The sequence below is a fragment of the Paroedura picta genome, chromosome 15 (genome assembly GCF_049243985.1).
Source record: "Paroedura picta isolate Pp20150507F chromosome 15, Ppicta_v3.0, whole genome shotgun sequence".
Classification (NCBI taxonomy): Eukaryota; Metazoa; Chordata; class Lepidosauria; order Squamata; family Gekkonidae; genus Paroedura; species Paroedura picta.
Genome location: NC_135383.1, coordinates 5,136,141 through 5,163,512, shown reverse-complemented (window position 1 = coordinate 5,163,512; position 27,372 = coordinate 5,136,141). Strand labels below are relative to the sequence as shown.

The following is a 27,372-nucleotide window of genomic DNA, read 5'->3' as shown; positions in this document are numbered from 1 at the left end:
AACCCCCCACGGGTTTGGAGCTGGCTTTTGCCTGGGGCTTTCAATTCTGTTCGGTTCGGGGTGTTTTTTTTTCTTCACGTAAATTCACTCCTGTTGTTTCTTCTGAACGCCAGAGTCGTAGATTTGAAGTTTGTCCTCCCCCCTCCAGTTTGTGGGGTAAACTAAGACCTGTCAATGGTTTTCAGCCCAACCCAACAAGATAGTGATTTTAGGACCGGAAGTCATCGACACAGTTCCCGGGTCCGCTCACTCCTTTCACATCCAGCTGCAGAACGACGAAGGAGACGTCATCGAATGTAAGAACTTTAGAGGCACTCCTAGAAGTGGTGTGGTAGTTCTCTCACAGCGACTAGCAGAATACAGTTCCACACACACACACACACACCCAACAAGAAGAAGAGCTGGGTTTTAGAACACACTTCTCAATACCCAAATACCTCAATACTTCTCAATCGCCTTCCCTTCCCACGACAGAGACCTTGGGACGTAGATGAGGCTGAGAGAGCTTTGAGAGAATTGGGACTGGCCCAAGGTCACCCAGATGCCTGCATGTGGAGGAGGAGCAGGGAATTGAACCCAGTTCTCCCGATTAGAGCCCACTGCTCTGAACCACTACTCCAGCTCTCCAGGTTGAAAGAGCAGCATTCCTTTTTTGGGCTTGTTTTACTTCCGTGGGGACAATGTCTATTGGTCTTGGAAAGTGCCATCGAGCCGGAGCGGACTTCTGGTTGACCCCCTAGGGTTTTCATGGCAAGATATTAACTGAGGTGGTTTTGCTGTTGCCGGCCTCTGCATCGCAACCCCGGACTTCCTCCGTGGTCCCCCATCCAAAGGGCTAACCAGGGCTGACTCTGCTTAGCTTCCAAGATCCTGCAAGATCAGGCTAGCTTGGGCCAGCCAGGCCAAGGCAAGAGAGGTTCATGGGAATTGTAGTCCATGGACATCTGGAGGGCCGCAGTTTGACTACCCCTGTTCTAGGTCACGGCTGGAGAGGGGTAGGGCTAAATGGGCTTGGCAGGCTGACAATTCCTCGGCTCCTAGGCTAAGCAAAGGACCCTCGTTTCCTGTGTTTATGAATCAGGTATTAACTTAATTCCGAAAGGGAGGGCTCAGCGGCTGTTTAGAACATCTGCCACTTGGTGGCACTTGGGGCCCATCGCCACTTGGCAAGCGATTTGGAACAGCTGCTCGCAAACTTGCACATCGGAGGGGAATTCGTGCCGTCCCTTTGCGGCATCATTCATATCGTCGTAAGCCTGAACGGCCCAGGCTGGCCTGTTTGGATCTCAGAAGCTAAGCAGGGTCGGCCCTGCCTGGTGTTTGGATGGGAGACCCCCAAGGCAGAGCAGGGTTGTGACGGGGAGGCAGGCTCAAAATCAGCCAGAGCTGGAAGAAGCCACCAAGGGCCGTCCGGCCCAGGCCCACCCACCATCTCGGGGACATTAAAAACTCCTGACAGATGCTCGTCCAATCTCCTCCTAAAAAAGTCCAACAAAGGAGATTCCCGCACCCTCCAAGGCAACAGATTCCGTCTAGGAACAGCTCTCATCCTCCGAAAACGCTTTCTATTATTGAAGTGGGGACCCCCTTTGAGCCGTTGCTCCTAGTCCTTGTCCCTACAGCGCCAGTCAATAAGTTGGCCCACTCTTCAACGTAACTACAACACGAAAAAACAGACGGTGCTGAATAAGTATCTTAACAGAAGAAGAGGGAACCTGTCCCAGGCTATCAAAATCAGTTAATATATTTTTATAATCTATATTTTAATGATAAACGAAACAACCAGAACGGACTCTAGATTTTGTTCCGTTTTCAAAGGAGACCTTTCGTCGGTGGTTGGTTCCTCCTGTGATTTTGAAACTTATCCTAGAAGTTTTCAATACTTCAACCAAGTTGTTACAACCGAGTTGTAATCAAAATTCTATGCATATATGTTAGAATTTGTGTTCATTTAGGCTCTTCCCGGAATTCGTCCCAGGAATGCCCACCCCTGAATTTATCTTTTCAATTAGGCTGGGGGGGGGGGGGGATGTGTCTCATTTCGGGATCTTTCACAGCGCTGTGGAGCAGAACGATTAACAAACCTTTTCTTCTGCCCGTTGCACTTTTTGGTAGGCGAGAGTGGCCGACTGCTGGAGATCAGCGCCGGGATCAGAGACGGGGAGCTTTTAGCGAGTCCCAAAAACAGCCTCTTCAAGATAATGGCACTAATAGGGAGGCAGCCGATCGAAAGCCCCTTGTAAGTAACACGCCACCTCCCTCCCCCACGCCACCTGATGTCACCTGGTAGGGGGGACGCTTTGGCTTTTGGGGAAAACTCTATGGTAGAATTAGCTTCTAACCATAGAATTTTGCCCCAAAGCCAGAACGTTCCCCTCCCAGCATGCTGATGTCACTCCCAGGTAATGTCAGCACATTGTGGCATTCTTCTGTTTTGGGGGGCGGCGGGCGTCTGGAAAGCTGGGAGGGCCGGCCCATTCCAGGGGGCTTGGCCACCCTACCAAGAACTAGTGTCTAGAAGTGTATTGGGGGGGGGGGTTTATTTAGCCACTTTGGTTCATGAACCTCAATCGGCCTGCTCTTTGCAAATATTATACCACCTGTTCAACCACCGGGCACCCCCAAAGAATCCCAGGGACAAAGGCTGGGAAGAAGCTCTTTCAGAGACGCTGGGTAACCTCCCCCCCCCCCCGCTGGAGAAATGGTCTTACATGCCAGTGGTCTGATAGGAGTTAAGGCAACTTCACTTGCTGGTTGAGGGGACGGCCACTCCGGTGCAGAGGCAGAGCACAGGCAGGTAGCACCAGGTCTGGTTTCTGACATCGGTAGGAAGGGTTGAGAAAGGCCAAGCCAGGAGCTTGAAGAGGGGCTACTGCAGGGGTAGTCAAACTGCGGCCCTCCAGATGTCCATGGATTACAATTCCCAGGAGCCCCTGCCAGCGAATGCTGGCAGGGGGCTCCTGGGAATTGTAGTCCATGGACATCTGGAGGGCCGCAGTTTGACTACCCCTGGGCTACTGCTTAGTGATGACAGCTGTGCCATGTGGGTGGCCATGGGGCACCAAGTTTCATCTTAACTGCTGGGGACATCACCGGCCTAGGTGGACCGGTGGTCTGGCTCAGGACAGGTGCATGCTCAACAGCATGTTTTGAGATCTTGGTGATACACGTGGCAGTTTTAACGCGGCATCTCTCCTGTTTCCTTCCACAGTGGATTTGAGTATATTAGCTACCCTTTGATGGCGCCTTCGCCTGAAAGCCCAGAGCCTCAAGCTGTTGCCTCCTCCACCGGCACGTCCGTATTAACCCTGCCTGAAGTGCTGGCAACCAAAGGGGACGCCGAGCCAGAATCCGAATCGACCACCCCAGACAGCCCAAGAGATCTCCTCAGCAGCCATGACGGTAAGTGAAAGAGAGCGGATTTAGCTCGAGCTCTAATGGAGAAACAAAAAAAAAACCCGGCATCTTCTTATCCTTCCATAACAACATCTCCTGAAAGAAAGAAGGAAAAAAAAGGGGGGGGGGATTCCGAGACGGCTTTTGTCATGCAAATGGGCGGCTTTAAAAAAGCATTTTTGCAGGCTGCGTGAGATTTGTCATTGACATTCCATTTAGTGGGAAGAAATAGATTTAATTTAAAAAGAAGGATTCTTTCTTTCTCTCTCTCTTTCACTTTAGACAGAATGGCCTCCAGTCGTTACTTAGCGTCTTTGGGTGGGTTTTCCTCCCCTGCACAGTCAAAACATACTGTTAAAAATGAATTAGGCAAAGAAACGCTTAGAGCGAGTACATCACGCTTCCACCCCTACAGATCTATCCTACCAAGACCTTCTTGTGTGTCTCTTGTTTGTGGGCCTTTCTTTGCCCTGTGTGGAATGCTCCCAAGATGGTAGACTGCTTAGAGCAGGGGTAGTCAAACTGCGGCCCTCCAGATGTCCATGGACTACAGTTCCCATGAGCCCCTGCCAGCATTTGCTGGTATGTTTTGGGTTTTCTTGTCAAGGGCTTCGGCTCTCTCCCCTGATCGGCTGGCTTCGTACGCTCCTCTGTGTTGCGGATGCCTGTTGTCTGCCGGTTGTCTTTCTTTTTTTCCGTTAATATGGAATTCTCACGGCATGTGTAATGCTGATTCACGGCACAATGTTGACAAACGCATCCTGTTTTATGGGAAACGTTTGGGTTTCTGGAAACCGCGGAGTGCGAAAATCGGCGGCTGCAGGTTCAGTTTGTACCAGGGTGAAAACAAATCAAAACAAGAGATTTGGGGGCTGTAGCAGCAAGAGGGGAGAAGTTCAAGACGCTCTACTCCTTGTTCCTCTTGACGTCTGTGAAAGCCAAGGGAAGGCCCTTCAGCTTCTGTGCTTTGTCATCCGGTGTGTAGGAAGACAGCAGCAAGCAAAAATTGAGGGCGGCCTTTATCAAGCTACCTCAGACTTGGCCTCCCTGTTCAGTTTGATGGGCTGGGTTCTTAAATCAGCTTTTTCTCTCTAACTGATGAGGGAGTGGGTGTTTGATTCCACTCAATGCCCTCACAAAAAAGCCATGTAGGACAGCGACAGGCAAATGCCTCAGTCCAAGGACGGGGAGCATGTATGAGTCTAGATCAGGGTTGGCCAGACCGTGGCTCTCCAGATGTCCTTGGACTACAATTCCCACGAGCCCTTGACGGTGCTGGCCAGGGGCTCGTGGGAATTGCAGTCCATGGACATCTGGAGAGCCACGGTTTGGCCACCCCTGGTGTAGATCTCTGATATTTTCATATACTACACCATAAGCCCCTCCCCTGGCGTCTTCCCAACTAAAGTCCCCCTATTCGCAGTTGTGCCTCCAAGGTTCCATTATAAATCCCAGCGAGTGAAACCTGCCTACTCCTTTCGTTTTATGCACATATATATTCCCCACCTATATTGTTTTGGTTTCCTAGAGGACGCAAAGTAACCGATGAGCTCACAGTTCCTTTATAAATATGCCGGTGTTATTACTCAGGCCGGTTATTCCTGGAATGATTCACCGGAGGCTCAATGCCGAGAGCCCCGGGGGTTGAATCAGAGTTTAATCACTTTAGTTTATTGTGAACCGTAAGACAAAATCCACCCCGTATAACTTGATACATGGTAAATACACAATTTGCATCTTAATAACACTCCGCTTGCTATCGGGGCGAAGGTGATCATCTGGGCAGTCTTTAAAATAGATCTTTGGAGTCCGGAGGGTTTATTTTGATAGCTGCAGGCGTGGGTGACGGGCTTCCTCGCCAGCATTGTGGGCTTTTTGTTTTGTTTTTTACCTCCCGTCCTATTCAGCTTGGTTGGGTTTTGCTTTTTGACTCACTAACCAAAATAAACATTTACTAGAAGAGCCCTCATTTAGTATTACATTACCTGAAGATACAGCATCTTGAATAAATGTGCCCTCTCTGGATATGATTCTCCCCTCCTGGGACATGAATCAGTTTGGTGTCGTGGTTAGAGAGGGGCAGCCGCTAATTCGGAGAGCCGGGTTTGATTCCCCGCTCCTCCTCCACGTGCAGCCAGCTGGGTGACCTTGAGACACTCACAGTTCTCTCAGAGCTCTCTCAGCCTAGATGTATCACAGGGTGCCCGTTGTGGGGAGAGGCAGGGAAGGTGGTTGTAAGCCACTTTGAGACATATGAGCCCAGCTGGGTGACCTGGGGCCAGGCACGGTTCTCTCAGAGCGCTCTCTCCGACTCACCTACCTCACAGGGAGTTTGTTGTGGAGAGAGGAAAGGAAGGCAAAAAGACACTTTTGGGTAGTAAGAAGTGGAATACAAAAAAAACAGCTCTTCTTCTCCTGGATATTTTGTCAGTAATATTCCAGAGCACTTTTGTTTTCCTTGATAGGGAAAACACCAGAGCAGGGAGAAATAGAGAAGGACAGGTCACTCTGTTCTGGTGTATGTAAACATCACCTGGGCAGGAATTCAGGTCTCTGTGTTTAATGCTGAGAACTCGAGCTTTTCCTCAAAGACTCCTAGCTCTCTCGATGCATCCTTGGCAGCTCACCCTACTCTTCCATGCTAGCTCCATGCGGTGGTCAGGGCAAGAGCCGGCCAGAGGTGGGTTGCCATTGCTTGCCTCAGTGCCAGGGGTGGAATATGAGCTCCTCTGCATGCTGGCCACATCCTTTTTTCGCTGAGCATCCTTCTTTTGCGGAGGCTCACGTGCATATTTTCTTGCTTGTTAAATTTGCGGGTGGGCATCCATTGCCTAACTTGAATTTTGGCTGGCACTCTTCTCCCCGCACCATGGAAACCCTCCCCGCCCCATCCCACCAGCGCGGCCAGCAATCAACAGCCAACCGGCAGCAGCCTCCCCGGCAGCACGGAGGGCCAATTTGTCTCAGGCTGAGTTTCTGGACGGCTATATTATCCTCGCAGCTGGCAGACACTGGCGCCGAGCCTTCCACGAGATGTCGCAGACAACCGAGTGGAACTGAAGCCTGCCATTCAGGTCTTTCGGGGTTTCAGTTTCTTCCTCTGGTCGCCGGCAAGTAGGGGCGTGCAAAAAAATTTATAATAATTAGCATTTTTCAGATCAGTAATTCCAAAAAATCCCGGATCCCGATACTGGCAAGGTATTGGAATTCGGGAATTTTTGGAAAATCCAAAATATTTTTAAAAAAACAGCCAGGCCACCTGAGGTTGGCTCAGCGTCCCTGCAGCATGGTTTAAACTACGCTGCAGGAGACGCTGTCCCCAGGATCCGCCGCCCCAGCTGATCTTTGGGATAACTGGATTTTTCAGCTTTTATTCGGGCTCAGTCATACCAGTAACCAATCAGATCCTCTGATCTGCAAACACCTTAAATAATACCCAGAAAATACTGATGAGATGCTTGGGGCGTATTTTTTCAGCTCGATTTATGATGAATACACGCCCCTACCGGCCAGCTCCCTCAAAGTCAGGTCCTCCTAAATTTTGTTTTTTTGCCTTCAAGTCATAGCTGACGCATGGCAACCCCGATGGCTTTTCCAAGGCAAGAGACATTCTGGGGCCATTGCCTGCCTCTGCATAGGAACCTTGGTATTCCTTGGTGGTCTTCTACCACCAGCGTGGAGAACCCAGTTGGATTCCCACTTCTCCTCCAAGCCTGCTGGTTGACCTTGGGCCAATGACAGTTCTCTCTGAACTCTCAGCCCCACCTGCCTCACAGGGTGTCTGCCGTGGGGAGAGGAAGGAAGGCTTGTAAGCCGCTCTGAGACTCAGTGTAGAGAAAAGCAGGCTATCAAAGCCAGTTCTCTTTCAATCCAAATACTGACCAGGGCGGATCCTGCTTAGCTTCCCAAATCTGATGAGATCAGACTAGACAAAGAGCAGCTGGTCTTTTTTGTACTCTGCTTTTTACTACCCGAAGGAGTCTGAGAGTGGCTTACAATCCCCTTTCTCTTCCTCTCCCCACAACTGGCACCTTCTGAGGTAGGTGGGGCTGAGAGAACTCTGAGAGAACTGAGACTGGCCCAAGGTCACCCAGCTGGCTGCGCGTGCAGGAGGAGCGAGGAATCAAACCAGGCTCTCCAGCTTAGAGGCCGACGCTCTCAACCACGACCCCACCCTGGCTCCCGTCTCACCACGCTGATCAGCCTGGGCCTTCCACGTCCAGGCTTCAAAACAATACCTATGTCGAAGGACATTTCTCCGCCCCACCCAGGTTGTTATTCCGTCATCGCTTTGATTTGCGCCGCAGCTCTTTACTTTTTGCGAGCGAAGCCTTGGCACAGTCTCAGAACACCCCAGGAAAAACGTCTCCTGAAGGGTGAATCACGAGGTCCTGAAGCCTCTGGCGCTCCATGCGCTTTGAGCATGGCGGTAATAACACCGTAATGGACACACATTTCGCTCCAGCCCTCCCAGTGCACTATTGACGAGCTGTCAGGCAAATGGGATTCTGAAAGGGTTCTGAGAAACGCCACGGAGACTCTCCCTTTCCGAAAGGGACGTGCTCTTCCTCGGCCTTCTCAGGCCGGGGAACAAAACCCAAAGCGGTATTAAAAGCCCATTTGGGTTGCAGGCTCAAGTCTTCGTCCCGCCTTGTTGGCGGGTTCATCTGTGCAGTTTTAAACCCAGCCCGAGGAGTTCACTGCAAGGGTGCGTGTCTCGCCCGTTCCTCCTGGGCTAGCCTCACAACAACCCTGTGAAGCAGGACATTTGCAGAGAGAAGCAGAGAGGGAAGGCCAGCCAGATGTTCACCTTGTCTCAAACAGAACAGTTGTGTACGAAACTTTCTCGAGATTTTACAAATCTAGAATTGAACATACTTCCCTGCGGAAGGCACAGAGGGCATCAAGAGAGAAAAGGCAGATGAGGGAAGGTGGCTGAACTTTAAACAAACCGTCCATCCTTTTTTTTCTTCTTTTATTTTTTTGACAACCACTTTTGAATTTTAAGTCTGCCGTCATCCTCGTTCCCCTCGGTTCCGAGAAGAGAATAAATTATTGTTCAAGGACGGCACCGCCCCGTTAACAAATGGACTCCAGGCAACAGAGCGGCTCTGTTTTGTCCAGGCCCCTGCGTAGCACCCGTGGAATGATACCCGCGTCCCGGGGAAGAATATTCCCCTTGTGGTCTTTGTGTTTTCATCAAACAAAGCGCAGCGGCCGAGCCCGTTTCCAGGCACCGACAACAGCCGCGTGGTTTCGCTGGCTGCCCCAAGTTCCCCTGTAACCCGTCCGCAGTGCAAAAGTTTGGTTTCCATCCTAGCGCTTTTCTGCCACGTCAGCGAAAATATTTCTCATTCCTCTACGCTGAAGACGGCTATTTTGTTACGTGCCTCAAATCGCATGGAATTTACAAGGCCGGGAAATGAGAGTTTAGTGGGAAGCAGGACTGCAAACAAAAATGGACGTGATTTCTCCCCCCCCTCCCCCCCGTACGCAGGCCAACTTTGAGATAGATTTGTTGGGCGGTTTGGAAAGCCTCGTTTCTGAGAATTTTCGAAGTCAACACGACTTAATGTGGAGGAATGCCACAGAGGGCCAGTCGGGTGGTTAAGAAAAAGAGCTGGGTTTTTATCCTCTGCATTTCGCTACCTGAAGGAGTCCTGAGGCCGCTTCCAAACACCTTTCCTTTCCTCTCCCCGCAACAGACACCCTGCGAGGTAGGTAGGGCTGGGAGATCCCTGACAGAACAGCTCTATGAGAGCAGATCTAATGGGACTATGACCGGCCCAAGGTCACCCAGCTGGCCACACGTGGAGGAGGAGTGAGGGATCAAACCTGGTCCTCCCGATCAGAGTCCGCAGCTCTTTAACCACGACCCCAGGCTCTCAACCACTAACCTAGCTTTTCACTCTTTGGCCTTCTGGCAACGGGAAGGAAAGTGAGCCAACGGGGCTTCCGTAGGCACCGTCAAACCCTTGGTCCGTTGAGCTCAGGGGCGTTTAATTTGACTAAAAATGGCCTTCCAGGGCCTCAAGCTGAGAAAGGTCTTTCCAACCTGAGATCCTTTCACATCAGGGATGGGCCTTCGGTAGGCATTCTACCATTAGGGAGGCCAGCCTCCAGGCGGGGCCTGGGGATGCCCTGGAATTACAGCTCATCGCCAGACTACAGAGATCAGTCCCCCAGGGGAGAAACAGGATGCTTTGGAGGCTGGACTCTAGGGCCTCGTATTCCAGGCCCCTACCCCAAACCTCCAGAGCTTGCCAACCTGGAGCTGACAGCTCTAGCCTCGCACCAGTGGCCAGAGAGACCTGGCAGTCCTGCCTGCCATGTAGACAACGAATTAAATTTTCTAACCTGCCTCTTCCATTAGTCTGCTCAAGGCATCTAACGAGATCAGAGCTGCACAAGGGAGTAGCAGTAAAAGGATATCGGAAGGCCAGCCCCTCTTTCTGCCCCCGGAAAACGGGAAACGAGGGCGGCGGGGGCGTAAAAAGAGAAAAAGGCATTACGGCTGAAGTATAAGCCACTTGATCGGATAAATAGAGAGGGAAAGTTAAATTGTTCAGAGTATCACCCGGGCACTGTCTGCTGTCGATCATTGGCTCCCGTTTCCTGTTCCAGCATCTGTCTTCCATTGTTAAGTTTTTCTTGGTTTTGGATGCTCTCCTTTCCCGCTCCCATTTACGGAGGTCTTGTGTTCCCTTAAATTTGTAGAAATGTGTGTGTGTGTGTGTGTGTGTGTATCTATGTATGGGCATCTCTCTCTTTTTAAAGTGGATCCAGTCCATCCTACACATCCTGTCCGGAGAAGGTCCCCCAAGGGGGAAGCAGAGATTGCTGGATATTTCAACCCAGGAATTTACACACACACACACACACACACACACACACACACACACAAAACCCACGCCAGCACTCCTGCACTGGCAAGCATTGACACAGGCACCCTCAGCCTGGAAAAGGGGAGTTGTGCCATAGATCAAGCTGCACCTGTGCAGGGTCTCTAAGGAGTCATGCCACAGAGAATGGGTTTTGAGGAAGGAATTGAAAGGGGAGATTTTCATCCGGCAGATGTTCATAGACATGGGAGCAAGGTGGGTGATCTCCCCCCCCCCCCCACAAACACCCACCCACCCACACAGGCAAGAAATGACATAGTGGAGGATTCAGAAGAATCCTTTTCTGTGGAAATGAGGAAGAATGCACCAACGCATAAATTGCTACTGCTCTCTTAGTTAATCCGCTGTCCGGAGCCAGCATGGTGTGGTGGTTAAGAGAGGCAACTTCTAATCTGGAGAGCTGGGTTTGATTCCCCGCTCCACCTCCACATGCAGCCAGCCGGGTGACCTTGGACGAGTCCTTGTTCTCTTAGAGCTGTTCTTGCAGAGCAGTTCTGCCAGAGCTCTCAGCCTCATCTACCTCTGATCCAGGGTTGAGGGCTTTGTTGGCATTTCCCAGCCATTCGCACTTTGATTCGACTTGCCACCAGGCAGCCGTGTGGGTCTGAAGCAGCGGAACAAATTGTGAGTCCAGTGGCATCTTTAGGACCAGCAAAGATTCAGTCCGTTTGTACGCTTCCCTGTACACAGACAAAGTGTCTGATGGAGCGCGCCATGCACACGGAAGCTTCCAACTTGAATAACAGGCTGTTGGTCCTAAAGGTGTCATCGGACTCACAATGCATTTGAGTTGCTGTTGGTTCTTCTTGCTTCACCACCGCATTCATGTCGTCACTCCCCCCCCCCCTCGACCAGCAAGCCCCGCTTGTTCTCTCCTCCTCCTGCGAAGAAAAAAACGAATATTTGTGTTCCTCCTTGGCAATAAGACAGGCCATAAATCTCAGCCTAAGACCCTCCTCGGACACATTGTCTTAGAGGAATGTCTAGAAATACATGCGGCCTGCTGAAGGGGATTTTCTGCTCAGAGGGCATAGAGCAATTACGCAACTGTTGCGCTGACAAGGCGGGGAGGGGGGGCGATCTGAAGTGGATCTCACCTTAAACAGCGCTTGTTCCCTTGCAAGGGAACATTTGGGGGGTGGAGGGAGGAAGTTCCATCTTCCCTCCCACCCCACTATTGCCGGTGGAAAGGGCAGCGTTCCTCCAGTTCCCACTTCTCTTTCCTAAATTTAGACGCCGGCCAGGAGTCGGAAACGCAAACGGGAACCGATTCTCTCGGAGGCGTTTCTGAAGCGGCAAACGAGCCCCGAAACAATATTCATCGGAAATCTTTTTAGGCGGCTTTTCTTTTAAGAAGAAGAAGAAGAAGAAGAAGAGTTGGTTCTTATATGCCGCTTTTCCCTACCCGAAGGAGGCTCAAAGCGGCTTACAGTCGCCTTCCCATTCCTCTCCCCACAACAGACACCCTGTGGGGTGGGTGAGGCTGAGAGAGCCCTGATATCACTGCCCGGTCAGAACAGTTTTGTCAGTGCTGTGGGGAGCCCAAGGTCACCCAGCTGGTTGCATGTGGGGGAGCGCAGAATCGAACCCGGCATGCCAGATTAGAAGTCCGCACTCCTAACCACTACACCAAACTGGCTCTCAGCTTAAGCCTGCGGGACGATTGCCAAGGCCCATCACTTCCTCTGGTGTGGTCGGTGGTAGGGGTCTAATCACCCGCAAGGCTTCATTCAGGGCTCAGTTCCGGCCAGGCCTCATCTTTGAGAGGCGATAGCTCGCGTCTCCAAAGAGTTAACATTTTTCTTTGGCACTCCGTCTCTCTCTCTCTCTCTCTCATTATTAATTTTTTTTTGTTTTGTTTTACTGTTTCCTTCAGCTCCCCCTTAAGATTTTTTTTCAAGGGTTAGAGAGTTCAGCTTCCATCTGGGGTTTGCTCGATCCTGACATTTGTTTGAATAAGTACAGCGCGGCGCTGGGAATTCTTCGTGGCAGGCGAGCCATCTGTCCAGAGCGGAAGGGAGAGCCTCCACTTGTGAGTTTTCCGCTCGGAAAGCACAGGAGGTTCTAGGGCGGCCCAGCTCTCCACACGTCTGTCTGAAAGAATTAAGCAAGTCGAGGCCCCGAAGCGCCTCTCACAATGGCACGGCACGGCCCCTCCGTGGGTTTCTCCTCCCCTCTCATTTGACTGAAATGTCCAAACAAGCTTGCACGAGCATTCCCCTGTCTGCGACCTTTTATACACATCGGTAATCTCCTTTTCTGCACTGCGGTGACAAAGCTATAAAGCCATGATTAACATGTTTGCTGGGTGTCCTCTCCCCCCCCCAATTAAAATGCGGGGGGGGGGGGGAAACCACCAACAAGACACAAACCTCAGGCCATGTTTCCGTGAGCTTGCTGTCTCTCTCCCAGACGAAAAGGGGGGAAGCTCCTGAAAACGTGCCCCTAATTGTGATTAAAAAGATCTTTAGTGCTGTGTGAAGCACATCCCCCATTAGTCCAATTTAATGAAGCATCACTTTGGAGTTAGAGGCTCTCGTTTCCCATGCAAATTGCTTTGCAGCATTTGGTTTTGGAGTCTCTCTCTGTCTCTCTCTCTCGCTACTTCCCTCCACTATAACGTTGCAACTAAGAAGGAAACCTACAGTCAGTGTGTGTGTATGTGCCTTGAGATCTAGTAGCTTGAAGCCACTTTGAGGTCCCAAGCTACCCACAATAGAGGAGGAGATCCCTGGCTGGATGGGATCTCTGGCACCCAATACCTCGAGAGAGAGCCCACTGCCTATCTGAGTAGGCAGTACCAGACTAGAAGAAGAAGTAGAGTTGGTTTTTATACCCTGCTTTTCTCTCATGAGTGAGTTCTCTTGTGGTTTCTGCACCTGGGAGGGGGCAGAGCAGGCACGCCTACTCCTGTCTCCCCTCCAGTCCTTTTCGAACCTGCCTGTTAATGTGAATTGGGGTGCCACTCGGCGACATGTCACTTTGGGGGGGGCGTGGCAGGGAGGTGTGGCCAGCCGACTACCACTTCCGCGGCACCTCGAAGTCTGAAACATTATTTTAGGGGCTCCTCCAGGTTCAAAAGTTTGAGAAAGACTGGTGTAAGGTATAGAATGTATCATCAAGTTTCATAATGTATTATACTGTATCCAGTATTGGGAGGGATCTCAAATAGAAAATTCCGAATAAACCGAACGAACTGTGTTGTCACAAAATTAGCTGGGATTTTCCCCTTCGTTTCCTCTTCCCTCCCCCCTTCAGCAGAAGCTCTTGGATTGGATGTTCTGCAGTTTCTTTCAGAGAAATGCAATCTCTCTCTCTCTGTGTCTCTCTCTTTCTCTCTCTCCCTCTCATTCTTCTTCTTGCATCTGGATCCCCGCCAAATACGCTAAACCCTATTTTGGTTTAAATTACAGCACCCAGATTTCGTAGTAACAAAACGCATTGATTTTATATTCAGAAAGATTTTTATATTTAGTCTGTTAACCTTTTTGTAATTCCCACCCACTGCGTTGAAACTGCAGAGCGTTGTGGGAGGGAGGGGGGGGGGTTTACAAATAATTTTTTTTTTAAGGGAAAAAAAAAACCCTGCTAATTGTTGTCAGTAGGGTATCAGCCACGGCCCCTTAGCAATTTAAACTCATTGAGCTGTAACGCAGGTGCTGATAATTGGAGGGCTGCTATTGTTTTCTCGGCAATAGTGAATATATTTCAAACAATTCCTTGCAAATTGGATTTGAGAACGTTACCGGGGGGGGGGGGGGAGTAGAATCACAGTTCAAAGATAACTTTAGCTTCTCATTTAGATCCGGGGGGGAGGGGAGTCACTACGCACGCCAGGGTGGCCCCGCACAGACGCGTCTTGTTCTCGGGTCCCGGTCGCACGTCATGAACCCGCTAAACACACACAGGGCGGGTGATAAAATGCGCACTTTGAAGGACGGGTGGGTTAAAAGGAGGATTCTGTGACAGGTTTTGCTTGGGGGGGTTGTGCCCTCCCCTGGATAGCCCAGGCTAGCCTGATCTCAGAAGCTAAGCAGGAGACCTCCAAGGACGTCCCAGGCCGCTGGGCAGAGGCAGGTAATGGCAGACCACCTCAGAAGGTCACAGGCCTGGAAAACCCTTCGGGGTCACCATTAGTGGGTTGTGACTTGACGGCACATTCTGCTACCACCGGTATCCTTTTGATGTAGAACGTTTTAGAAGGCCCTCTTTCTTGGAAAGCCCCCCCCAATTAGGCTGAGGAGCAGTAGAACCATAGAGTTGGAAGGGGCCACACAGGACATCTAGTCCAACCCCCTGCTCCATGTAGACAAAAGGAAGCACTTCATCACACTGCGAGAGATTACAATGTGGAATTCTTTGCCAGAGGATGCAGTGAAGTCCGCAGGCATAGACGGTTTTAAAGGAAGATTAGACAGATTTGTGGGGGAAGAGGTCTATCAGTGGCTTGGTGGCTAAAGGGATCCTCCATGGTCAGAGGCAGTGTAAGAGAAGAGCAGTGCCAGGGAGTAACATCAGTGGAAGGCCTTCCTACCTTGACCGAAACTCTGCTGTTCTTAAAGGTTTCCCTGGACTCTGAACTTTTATCGGTAATGGGATGCAGCATTAAGGGCTAACACAGTGTGTCTGGTCACCTTTAAACAGAAGACATCCATAGCTCTCCAGGAGCCATAATCCTCCCCCTGCCTCTTTTTTCTCTCCCCCCCCCTTTCCTTTTATATTTTAAAGGTAGAAAATATTACAGCATTTAGGCCAGCCCATCAACAGCTAATAACTCTTTATGCCCCGTTATTAGAAGGTGCACCTACAGTTTAACGATAATGACTCTGTCGCCCTAAGTCATGGGTGCTTATCGCCGGCAACCCGCCTCTCTCCCTTTGCTCCCTCCCCCCCTCCCCTCTTCCGCCCCCCTGGTTTTATGCCCTACACAGGTGATTAGCATGTTGTAATTGAGTTGGTTGTAAAAAAGATAATTAATTGACATTTTACTCCCAGAGAGGTCAAACTGCCCTGTCTCTTCCACGGTCATTATCGGGGCGAGTCATTCCTACCGGTGCTCCAGCTTCTCCTCCCGCTCTGCCCCAAGGTGACGGGATGACCTTTATCTTGCTGATCAAGACATAATTGTCCTAATTAAAATAGACGCAGAGGGAGGATTTAAGGAGTAGCGCTCGGGAGGGAGGGAGGACTCTCTGGCTCTGCCTGGGTTTGTCGTGGCAGTGACATGGACACAGGAAGCCTGCCGTATCCAGAGGCAAGCCAGCTAGCGAGATCATGATTGTCTACTCTGACCAGCAGCTGCTCTTCCGGGTTTCAGGTTGTGATATTTCACATTACTTACCCGCTGGTCCTTTTTTTTTGGACTGAGATGCTGTTGGTTGTTGCTCTACCACCGAACCAAATTCTCTTCCCATAACATACGAACATATTTGGCCTGAGTCAAGCCACTGGTCTATCAAGGTCATTATTGAATAATAACAACAACAACAACAACAACAATAATAATATGGCTCTTGTTTTCATCCCTTTCTGGAATGGAATGGGGCCAGGAGCAGCTCACATGCTTCTAAAGATGGTGCATGAACCAGCTTAAGTTTCAAAGGATTAAAAAGATATCTAATTGCCTTTTTTCGTGGTATCCTGCCCACGCTCCAAGCAACTCAGTTAACTACTTCCAGTCACGTCACCCAGGAAGGACGTTGCCCAAGGTCAGCGCATAAGTTGGTTCAATGAATGGGAAACGTTGAAAGTTTCCCCTCTTCCAAGGTCAACACTCCGGCGTCCCAGCAACTCTTGTGGCTTGAATCACGCAGGGGCGACTGTGCTTGCACTTTGAGCGATCCCACTTAAGACCCATGTTTCTCAAGCGTGGGTCACCCTGATTCTCCTGCTCGCCCTCCCGACGGGCATGCGTCGAGTAGCACTCTGTTTAAAAAGCATACCGTGCCAACCCGTTATCAGCGAGACGAAGGAAGTTAGCAGCTGCAGAGTCTTTATTGAAAACTATTAGTGCATTAAGAAATTGGAAATTATGCTGTAAGCAATATGGTTCCCATTCACTGCTCAGGACATAAATACTGCCACTCCAGCAAAAGCTAATCGAGAAAGAGAGAGAGAGAGGTGTTAAAAAGAACGTCCTTGCCAAAGTGGAAGGCTAACTTTTTATTCTCTCTCCCTTTCTCTCATTTTTGAATAAGACCATTTAATAATCAGGCAGACACGCTTTTGAAAGAAGCACGGCACTTAACCGTTTGGACGTCCTTCTCTTATCATCCCGGAGCTAGGCCTTGGGCCCTCCAGCACTTAAGTGGGGCTTCAGAAGTCAGATCCCTGATATTCTGGGGAGGGTAGGAGGTGAATATGTATTTCTCCTCTCCCCCAGTCCCCCAGTGTCTTGATTTTGCTCCTCCCTTGTTCAGACCAAGCCCAGTTCTGAATTTTTGGGCAGTTATTTTCTGTTTACTTGCATGGATTGTATTGCAGTGAAATTTATACATTTCCCCACATTCTTTGTTCACGTAGAATCGACATTCAACCCTCAGACACAGAGATACCATGTAAAACCTGTCCAATAGGCATGCACAGTTTTTAAATATATATATATATATATATATATATATATATATATATATATATATATATATATATATATATATATATATATATATATATATATATATATATATATAAAAACAGCAATGAAAATCAGAGGACTCAAACCATTGAGGTTTTAAAATTATTTAAAGAAACAAGACAGGAAGCATTCATTAACCGAGGCCAACCCATCCCAGCAGGTGGGGGGGGGGGTTGTACCTGCGGTTTCTGTCAACGCACCATTGCTTACGAAAACTTTGTTGTGCTTGAAAGCTTCTACAGGTAATGTTTGTTTTTAAGTGGGATGTTAATATGAATTTTGTCTCTCCTGTTGAAATTGCGTTTTATGTATCTGGGCTGTAAGAAACTTAAGAGTGACGGTGGTCAAAGTGGAATATAAGTTATTGAGATCATTAAATCTTTGACCTGTGAGGGCCGGCATTGGGTTCCCATGAGACCCTCTGTCCGAGCACTGAAAAAACCCAGGCCTATGTTGCTTCATGCCTATTATATGCCGTACACCATTTTTTACCCCTTGGTACCAGCCCCATGGGAATGGAACAGATTGGCCACAGGGTGAGCAAGATAGATGGTAGGGAAAAAAACACGTCCCAGGATGCTGGATTAAGCCGCCAATAAAGATCACTCTGAATTTTGTTTGCATACCATTCAATATTGTCCCCAGAAAAAAATTAATATTAATTTAATGTTTAAAAAAAAAATTAAATGCCTTCTTAGTTTGCGTGCTGTTCTTGCTTGCACAGGGATGGAAGACAACATCACCTGTCCTACACGCTCCCAGAGAACAGAGTGCGGCTCCACCATTTTCAATAACGTCGTCCTTGCTCCTCCCACGATGGACATCGTGCTCGCCATGCACTCGGACGACGCACCCGAAGTAAGATGAGCCACATACGCCTTGGGTGGTTCTTTGCTCTGCTCCCTGCATGGACTCCCATTTTCTCTCTCAATGGGCAAGCTGTGCAGAGTGCATAGCTGCTTCCTTCTCTGCCCCCCAGAATCCAGGAAATCGTCCCAAGATAGGTCAAGATTGGTAGCTGTGTTTGTCTGTTGCAAGAAAAATTACCTGTTTCCCAGACAGTGCCCCCAAATCCCCAGCAATTTCCTAGGGAACAACCACAGACTGGCCAGGGATTCTGAGGGGGGTGGGGTTGGAGGGGGGGCATCACCTGGGCATGAAATTGGAGGGCAGGTTGTTGTGAATTCCCTGCATTCTGCAGGGGGTTGGACTAGATGACCCTCGGAGGTACCGTCCAGTTCTGTGATTCTAACCCCTTTGTCATTTAAATGCTCCTTGAAGAACCACACGGGAAGTGTCTTTCACTTTTGTTTCTTTCCCTCTGCCACCAAGATTATATCCCCACGAAAGATAAAAAAACGGAGAGACAAGAGCCATGCTGAAAAGATGCCCTCGTCCCAGGAGTCTCTTGGAGTCAACAGGTTAGTTTGAGTCTCTCTCTCATTTCCTGGGGGTCTAACTGCATCTTACATGGGATATCCCCAATCAGAGTTCTCCATGGTTTTGTTCCCCGTTTATTTAATAAGCTAAACCTCTATGTTTAATGCTAATGGGTTTTTTTTGGGGGGGGATATTATTTTATATTGTAAATGTCCTCGAGAGCTGCAGAGCTTGAGAGTCCACAGTGTTTCCCACCAAATAAACAACCGTCCTATAGACTCAAGGATCCCAGTTTCTGCCAAAAGAAGCCATTGCCGTTCACGGCCATTGGCAAAGGAACCTGCTTTTGCCATGAAAATTTGAGGCCAGCCTCGAATGCGTCCTTGTTGAATGCAACACCTGGAGTCAAGGGGATTGGTAACTGCACCAATGAATTCTTGCGTGGAGCCCCGAGCATCTTCATTCACACAGCGACGTGCAATGCTTCGTACTGTGTCTTCTGCGAATAGATCTGTGGATCCCCTGGGAATCTGCTAGAAGTAGTCATCCCCAGTCAAGGGCAGCCGACTTCATCAAAGTACAAAATGGCGGCTGGCCTGGTGGCCGTCGCCAAAGGAAACTTTTCTCTCTTTTTTTGCCAAGAAAATCCAAGGCCAGGCTGTGCTTGCGGGGCTGATCTGAAGGAACCTTGCCCTGTTCTGTCCTTTGTTGCTGCAGGTTCATCTGAGGGAACATCGCCCCATCCCATCTTTCAGGGCCACTGAGGGAAGATGGTGGAAGGGGCTCCATACCTCGGAGAAGATCTGGCCCTTTGAGTATCAGCAATGCTTTCACACGTGTAGTTTGGGAGGGAAATCCTTACACAGTTTGGGAGGCATCCAAGATGCTTGCTGTCGCAACTAATCAATCTAGTGATCAGCACTCAAGTGATCACTGGCAAATCCGGTCAATTCAGCCGTCAGGCACGTTCACTATGAAATCCAGAGCATTACTAGGGTCAGGAGACCTATTAGGGACAGATACACTTCCCCACGATCTCAAGGCCTGGGCACCTACCGAAGAGGTACCCATCCTCAACTGCTGGCATGGACGCCATTATCCATTCTTCTTTCTTTTCTTTTTTTTGACGTGCTGTCTTCTCCTAGGAATAGCGATTTCAATCGGCGAGGGAATGTGTTGTGAAAACACAACATTACATAGGCAATCCGATTTGGTTCCGAGTTGACGTTGCTGAGGGCAGACAAAACCAGTTGGGAGTGAGGTCTGTCCTCTTCGATCACATTGTCCTTGATCGGCATGGATGGAGCACTTTCAAACTGGTTCGCTATCACGTTCTCCCACCCGCTCCCCCAACGAAGAAAACAGGGCTGGGTCCTTTGTGTGGTTGCGACGACAGACACTGGCCAACCGCATTCCTCTACTCTTGTTTGGTTCAACTCTCAAATTCACTACAACAGCCATCACCCCTCTCACCCCTCCCCCCCAAATCCCCTTCTGTTGAAGGAAGGCAGCCGTCGTCCACCTGAGAATGTGTGGCTTGCTTGGCCCACCCTTTCACGTGCATGAAATTCACACTTCCCAGCCTACACGATGGGAACAGCCCCATCCAAAATGGAGCGTTCTCCGAAAGCCCTTTTCAGGATGTCTCCGCGAACGTCTTCCAAAGCTGTGTTTGGAAAGAGAAAAAAGCAGGCCTCCTCTAGCGTGGGACTTGCCCAAATACTTCGGCTCCGCATAAAACTTATCGTCCTGCTTCCCGCTATTACAAAGTGAACCACGAGGCTTCAGCCAAAACCTAGGGCTGCAAATGTGCTTAGCGGAGATAATTCTCAACAGGACAGAGGGAAAGGAACGTAACCGGGAGAATAAGAGAATCCATCAGACCTGGACCTTAACTGCAGGGAAGAATCGGGTTGCGGGAGAGGAATGTGGTCCAGGAAGATAAAAATCGCTGGGAGAGGTATCACCTACTTATTCTTAAAAAAAAAAAAATCTACATATAGATTTGCCAGACACGAAAATGTGGCTTGGAAACGGCATGCTCTGGAAAATAAACGGATCAGAAGCACGGGGGAGTCTTTTTTTTTTTGAAACGCACACGCACACGTTTGGGACGATGAACGAGGCGCAAATGGGAATAACAGAACGAATGCTGTTTAAGAATCCAACCAAGGAATGTGGACTATCAGGAAGTTTAGACAGATGTGCCAACTTTCTCCTTTCTGCAGTAGGCCTCCCTTTCTTCCCCGTGGTGTGCTTCGGGGGATTGTCTCGATGTCAGGTGAACATGCATTCTGAGCTGCCCACAGTTCAGAATGCTGGCGAGGTTCAGGAATGCCATTTCCTGTGTCCTGAAGTCTCCTCGGCCCTAAAAGGGTATTCCACCAGCTTACCTTTTCGCTTCCTGAAACTGATGGCTCAGCAACTCTGTCTGTTATAGATGCACAACATCTAGGTTACAAAAGTTGTAAAATGGACCTCATCCACAGACAGTGATCTCTATGTGCAGAGGAGACTTCTCAAGTGGGAAAGAAAGACAGAAAGACAGAAAGAAAGAAACTGATGAGAACTTAGTATCCCTCAAGAGGCACAGAATGATGAGAGGTGGCTGAAAAGGAAAAGGAGGGGAGAGAAATCTGCCTACTTCATGCCTCTAAGAATCCTGGAGGGGAAAGTTTTTGTGACACATGGTTCTTCCCCACCCTGGGATCCCTTTCAGCCCCCTCCCACCCCCTCAATTTGTTTTGTCCTGACCTCAAGTCAACCTTCGAGATGTTAACTGTGGAGCTGCAAACAAGAGGCCAAACGCTGCTTAATTCCTCGCGAACCATCCACGCTAAGGGGCAGACCACACCATCAATGCCCTTATGAAAATTCCGTGTCAAAGTTTACCGTATTTGGGCAAATGACATACTCGTCACGATCACCTGCATTTATTGTAGGGTCATCAACCCTAAGGTGGGAACTGGAGATTTCCCGATTTCCAGGCTTCAGAGATTCTGGCCCAGCCAAAATGGCTGCTTCAGAGGGCGGACTGCATTGAAGGTCCTCCCTCTCACCCCAGGGCTCCGCCCCCAAATCTCCAAGAATTCCTCCGAGACGGAGTTAGCGAGCCTCATTTTTCCTTCCCTCCGTGATAATGGAGGATCGTCGGTCTCCCCCTACCTACGGCTCAGCCTCTGCCCGAGGAAGGCAGCTGTTCCTCCCGTGATCATCTGGTAGATTTCAAACAATAGAAGTGATTGAAACAGGAACTCCCACATTCCTGGGAAGATTAAGAGTGACACATCACCCTGTAATTTAGGGAGTTGTGCAATAGTTGTTCATTTGCATTAGAAGGGTGGGCGTGCAATGCAAAGCATTGTTCTTCGGTGTATATATATATTGTTTTTTTTAAAAAAACCCTTCGTTTGAACTCTGGAAAGGTATTCTTTGACTCATAGGTGTATTACATATTTCTGATAAGTTATATGGGTGTGATTTTCGGAGCCGAAAAGTTGCTCTCTCGGGATTCTTTGCAATACTGACTCGTCGGTTATAATTAGCATTTTACTAACGATGAGTCGGTGCCTTTACTCTGTTGATCTCTTCATAAGGGTAGATTCCAATGGGTCGCCGTGTTGGTCTGAAGTAGCACAATGAAATCAGAGTCCAGGAGCACCTTTAAGACCAACAAAGATTCATTCAGGGCGCGAGCTTTCGAGTGCAAGCGGGGCAGCAGGGGCTCATGGGAATTGTAGTCCATGGACATCTGGAGGGCCGCAGTTTGACTACCCCGGATCTACTCCTTCCAGTCCAGAGGCAGCACACCTCTTTAGATCAGCACTAGCGGGAAGTCACTGTTGTGGTCATTCTGCTTGTGGTTTCATAGAGGCAGCTGGTCAGCTGCCATGTGAACCGGAAGCTGGACTTGACGGGCCCTTCGTCTAATCCAGAGTAGCTTTTCTTAGGTTCTGACGGAGGAAGGAACCATCCGCACCTTCGAGGAAGTGCGGGATACCAAACGTGATAGATTTCCCAGCACACGGGGCCAACCAAGCCGTCCGTGACTTAATGCTGGCAACCACCCTGACCACGTCCCGGCAGCTTCTCGCAGGTCCATCCTAAGCGGAGTTGCCCCCTTCTGCGTCCAGCGAAGTCAACGGCCTTAGAAGGGCGTAGCTCTGCCAGGACCATGCTCTTAGTTATGCAGGGCTAGACCCTGTTGGACGCCACTGAGTTTCTTTTGGCAAGGGCCTTTTTCGTCAGCCGTTTCCAAAGGGGGGAGGGAAAGGCCTTGTGTCTTTTAGAATCAAGTCATGGACAAACGCAAACTTGGCCCGTCAAGCCCTTGAGATGTCCCTCTTTTTAAAAAAAAAGTTTTTTTCCTACCCAAAAAATATATTCCCATCCTTATTTTCGTACATTGTTTTAAATAAATTGGACTCAGCTGTGGCAGCAAGAGGGCATTTGTTGTTTTTCCATTGCAAAGATTGCTAAGCATCGAGAGCAGAGAGCACAACGAGGAGGAAGTCAAAGCGCATGTCGTAGCTGGGTGTTGTGATGCCATCTTCCTGGAAAACAATTGTAATATTCTCTCTCTCTCTCCCACACACACACAGACACACCAGAAAGTGAGAGAGGCAGAGAAGGTCTTGGGGCCCTGTGAAATTTTTGCAAAGTGACCAGGAACTGCACACAGTCCAAGTCCAAAATGCCAATGCTGTGACAGCTGTCCATGGGGGGTGAAGGGTGTCATTTTTTGGAGCCTGGAATCAGGAGGCAAGGGAAAGGAAATGTCGCTTTTCCCACCCGTCCCATTCTTGTAACCTTCCCCTTCCTGTAAGTAGTTCCAGGGTGGCGTGGCCTGGCCTCCCTTCTCCGCTTGAAGCTTTACAAGAGCCCTGCAAGACAGGTTCTTTATGCTCACAAGTGCCCTCAAGTGGCCTCCGACTTACAGTGACCCAGCAAGGGGCTTTCCAGGAAAGTAAAAAGCTGGAGGAGTTTGCCCGTCTCCCTTGGCTCCGAATCTTTCCGGGTGGCCTCCCAGCTACATAGCGACTTGCTTGGCTTGGCTTCCCAGTCCTGACAAGATCGGGCTTTCACCTGTGGTCCTCCAGCATTTTCTGGCAGGGGCTCATGGGAATTGTAGTCCATGAATATCTGGAGGACTGCAGGTTGACTACCCCTGGCTTACGGGGTCAAACGGGAAGCCCGCTTGCCTGTCTAATCAATTGGCATCCCCGGCTGTTAACGCATTTATCATCATTAAGCCCTGGATGCTTTGAAAGCTCTACGCATGCCAGCGTTATCGTTCCTGGCCAAGCAGCCACTGAACCCCGTCGGAATTATTCATTGTTCAGGGGATTAATCTCGTAGGACGATGCTTCAAAGGGACTGTGGCTCCCTGGCAGAGCATCTGCTTTGCACATAGAAGGTCCCCGGTTCCGTTCCCAGCACCTACCGTTAAAAGCAGGGGTAGTCAAACTGCGGCCCTCCAGATGTCCATGAACTACAATTCCCAGAAGCCCCTGCCAGCATTCGCTGGCAGGGGCTCCTGGGAATTGTAGTCCATGGACATCTGGAGGGCCGCAGTTTGACTACCCCTGGTTAAAAGGATCAGGTAAGAGGTGACGTGAGAGACCTCGGCCTGAATGCACTGTTTCCTCCGGCGGTGGCATTGGGGGCAGGAAGCATAGAGGAAGAGACCTCCAGCTCTGCTCACCCATGAATGATGATGCGTTTCTATACCGCTTTCCAAGCATGTCACTTTATAGCCCTGTAATGTAGGATAGCATAATAATTCCCATACTGCAGATGTGGGCCAGCTCAGGCTGTGAGAGAGAGACTTGCCCAAGAGCTCTGGGAGAGATTCGGGGCAGCAAACCTCCCAAGACCTTCTCTTCGCGACTGCGTTCTGCAGGTTAGACTCTGGTTAGACTCTGCCAGCGTGGTGCGCTTGGGGAAGGGGCCGCTCTAGCATTTGCCCCAAACTCTGTGGGTGAACCATAGAGTTTTGGTCAAACGCTAGAGCGTCACCCAACACATTGACGTCGCTTACGGGTTGTGCTGGGCCATCACAGCAGGGGTGCTGACGTCACACACACACCCTCCCATTTTACCTGCCATTTCCTTCCCATCACCAGCTGAGCAAGGGTGGGCAGTGCTGGCAGGGGGGCAGGAAATCTGCTGGGGTCACCGGCAACCCTACCTTGTGGGGATTTGGTTTATTAAGGCCTCAGTGCCCCCTTCTGGTGCAGAAGGCAATAGCCAGTACATTGACCTCATTTGTAGGCAGGAAGGGCTCTCAGGTTCGGCCTGGGCTGACCTTAATGGCTAGGCAGCACAGCGCTTACCGCACTTCCGGATCCAGCCCTTTCCTCACCACCACGACCCCCATTCCATCTTTCCCCAGCTGGGCTCCGGGACCCTCCTCTAGGATACGGCAACAGCCAGCCACCCACGCCGCACACAGACACCAGCGCCACACCCCCCACCTCCGGGCCACGGCGGAGGAAACGTCGCCTCCTCGCCTCGCTTCTTCTCCCCAGTCTTTAATTACCTGTTTTGTCTTGGTGGGGGAAATGCCGCCACTTGCAAGAAACCCGGAGGAGCACCAGGGCCTAATCCAATCAGCTTGATGATGTATGCAAAAGCGAGCGGGAGAGATGCAGAAAATGACCTTGCGCATAATTACTCATTTGACGGCTGTTAGCGAATGACACAAACGGAATCCGACACGCATTGTGAGGCATTAATGAGTTGCTTTCCTCTCCTTTCTCCTTCCTCCCTATCCCCCTCCCCCCTCCCGATCCTTTTCTTTGCACGGGGAAAAAAAATTGTTTTAATTAAGACTTCCTTGATTAGTCATTTAATCAGTCATTAGGCCAATACAGATGGAGTCAATTAATTTTTTTTTTACACTTGAATAGACACTTGATGCTGCTGCAGAATGATACGCTCTTCTTTTTAACGCACAGACACACACACACACACAATAACCGCAACGAGAAGATCATTGGATCTTGAGCAGTTGCTCTCTGGTAGACCAAACGTCACCCACTGCTGTGAGGGAGGTGAGGCTGAGAGAGCCCTGAGATTACTGAAAAAGAGTTGGTTCTTGTATGCCACTTTTCTCTACCCAAAGGAGTCTCAAAGCGGCTTATATTCGCCTTGCCTTTCCTCTCCCCACAACAGACACCCTGTGAGGTGGGTGAGGCTGAGAGAGCCCTGATATCACTGCTCAGTCAGAACAGTTTTATCAGTGCTGTGGTGAGCCCAAGGTCACCCAGCTGGCTGCATTTGGAGTAGTGCAGATTCAAACCCGGCTCACCAGATTAGAAGCCCACACTCCTAACCACTGCACCAAACTTACTCCTCCGTGTGGGTCCCAGAGACTCCAGTTGTGTTCTGCTTAGTAGATAGAAGGTGGGGTTGAGTAGTCTTGGAAGATTTGGGCGCTGGAGCCCGAGGAAGGCAAGATCTGGAGGGGTTCTTCAGTGGGATACAACGACACAGAGTCCACCTTCCGTTTTTTCCCATCGAATCCATTCTCTGTCGCTTGGAGATCTGTGGGAATCCCGGGAGATCTGCAGCCGCCACCTGGAGGGTGACGACCCTAACAGAAGGGGCCTCAGGAGCAAAGCGGAGCGCAGGAGAAACAGCGTTTTGCACCTGTGCACTTGGATACAGGCCACTGTCTCCGTCCTTTTGGTGGCTAATCTCCGCTGCTCGGCGTTCCAGGCAGAGGTGAAGCCATGCTTAGAGCAAAGGCCCTTGGGAGGCCTGGGGAGCATGACGAGTCGCCTGGAGAAAGAATTGTCACGAGCTTCACGCTGCAAAAAAATACATTGAAAAGAAACTTGTCAATAATAGTGGAGAGTGCCAAATATTGCAGCGGAAGCATTTTGAGAAGGTGGCCAATCGCTCCCCTCTCCATTTTCTCGCCCAGGAGCCGGGCTCGTCTTTTTTTTTGTCGTTGTTGTTGTTTTTCTTTTGCGGATTCCCATCTGCCGTGTTCTTGTTCAGAGCAAAAATACTTTGGAAAACAAAATCAAAGAGTCGTGTTTGGCTGTTGGACGGTTCTGGATCCCCCTTGCCCTACCCGCAGCTATGCAAGTTCAAAGGGGAAAGGATCAGGGGAAAGTCCGCTCTGGACAGCTCACAGGTCAGCTCCTCTTTTTCCAGCCTGCCCCGTCGAGCGGTGAGCGAAAACTCTGACCCGGAACGAAAAGCCGCTGGTTCCGGAACCAGTGAGAATCAGCAGTGTTTTTTCGGGTCGCTGTCCTTTGCAGAGCCTTCCTTGGTGGTCCCCCTTCAAAGTACCAACCCTCCTTAGCCTCCTGTGACAGCCATTTTGTGGTTTTCTCCCCTTCCACCGACAGCCATTTTATGGTTGTCTCCGCCTCCTGCAGCAGCCATTTTATGGTTGTCTCCGCCTCCTGAAGCAGCCATTTTGTGGTTGTCTCCGCCTCCGCCTCCTGAAGCAGCCATTTTGTGGTTGCACCCATCACCCTGCATCCGATTCCAAAACGTGCCCACGCCAATCCCCCGTTCTAGTGTAACGTAAGACTAGCCTGCATTCAGGCAAGATTTACTTGAAAGTTACACTACAATCGTCGTAAGAAGCCAGGCCATGAGCCAAGAAGAAGTCCTCAGTTCAAATTCCGCCTCTTGTCACGAGCTTATTGGGTGGCAGGACATGTCAGTCTTTCTCGTCATCAGCTGCATCCCCAAAGCAGGGATAATGATGCCAGCCGGCTTTGCAGGGGCGATGCAGCGGTTTTAAAAAATCAAGTCCAAAGAACCGTTATTAGGCTTGGGTTGAGCAAGGAGTTCTTTAGAGACTATGGCGAAGCGGAACTTTCCTTTCCGACCAAATTCTTGCATACACACCCTGCCAGGCAGAGCTTTCCAACTGGGCAAGCTTTCCCTTGAGGGACTCGGCATCCACTTGAATTGGGCGGCCTCACCCGCTTCGTAGGCACCTTAAAGGAACTGTCCATCTTTTTTTAATGATTTCTCTGTCCTGCAGGTAGATCCGTGACCCCTCCCCTCCTCCCAGCAGGATTTCTTTTCATT

The 27,372-nt window shown here is 50.0% G+C and overlaps 1 protein-coding gene across 9 annotated transcripts in view; it reads left to right on the top strand.

Moving 5' to 3' along the window:
* MORN1 (MORN repeat containing 1) overlaps positions 1–27,372 on the top strand; it is a 91,256-nt gene that overhangs the window by 18,929 nt on the left and 44,955 nt on the right. For 8 of the 9 annotated variants that reach the window (XM_077312389.1, XM_077312386.1, XM_077312385.1 and 5 more), the window contains 5 exons: positions 186–296; positions 2,116–2,239; positions 3,212–3,402; positions 17,657–17,790; positions 18,265–18,353. In XM_077312389.1, coding sequence (XP_077168504.1) covers positions 186–296; positions 2,116–2,239; positions 3,212–3,402; positions 17,657–17,790; positions 18,265–18,353 — 649 coding nt within the window. Of the gene's footprint in view, positions 1–185; positions 297–2,115; positions 2,240–3,211; positions 3,403–17,656; positions 17,791–18,264; positions 18,354–19,029; positions 22,919–27,372 lie in introns of those variants that run through there. The other variant, XM_077312392.1, reaches the window with a different exon arrangement.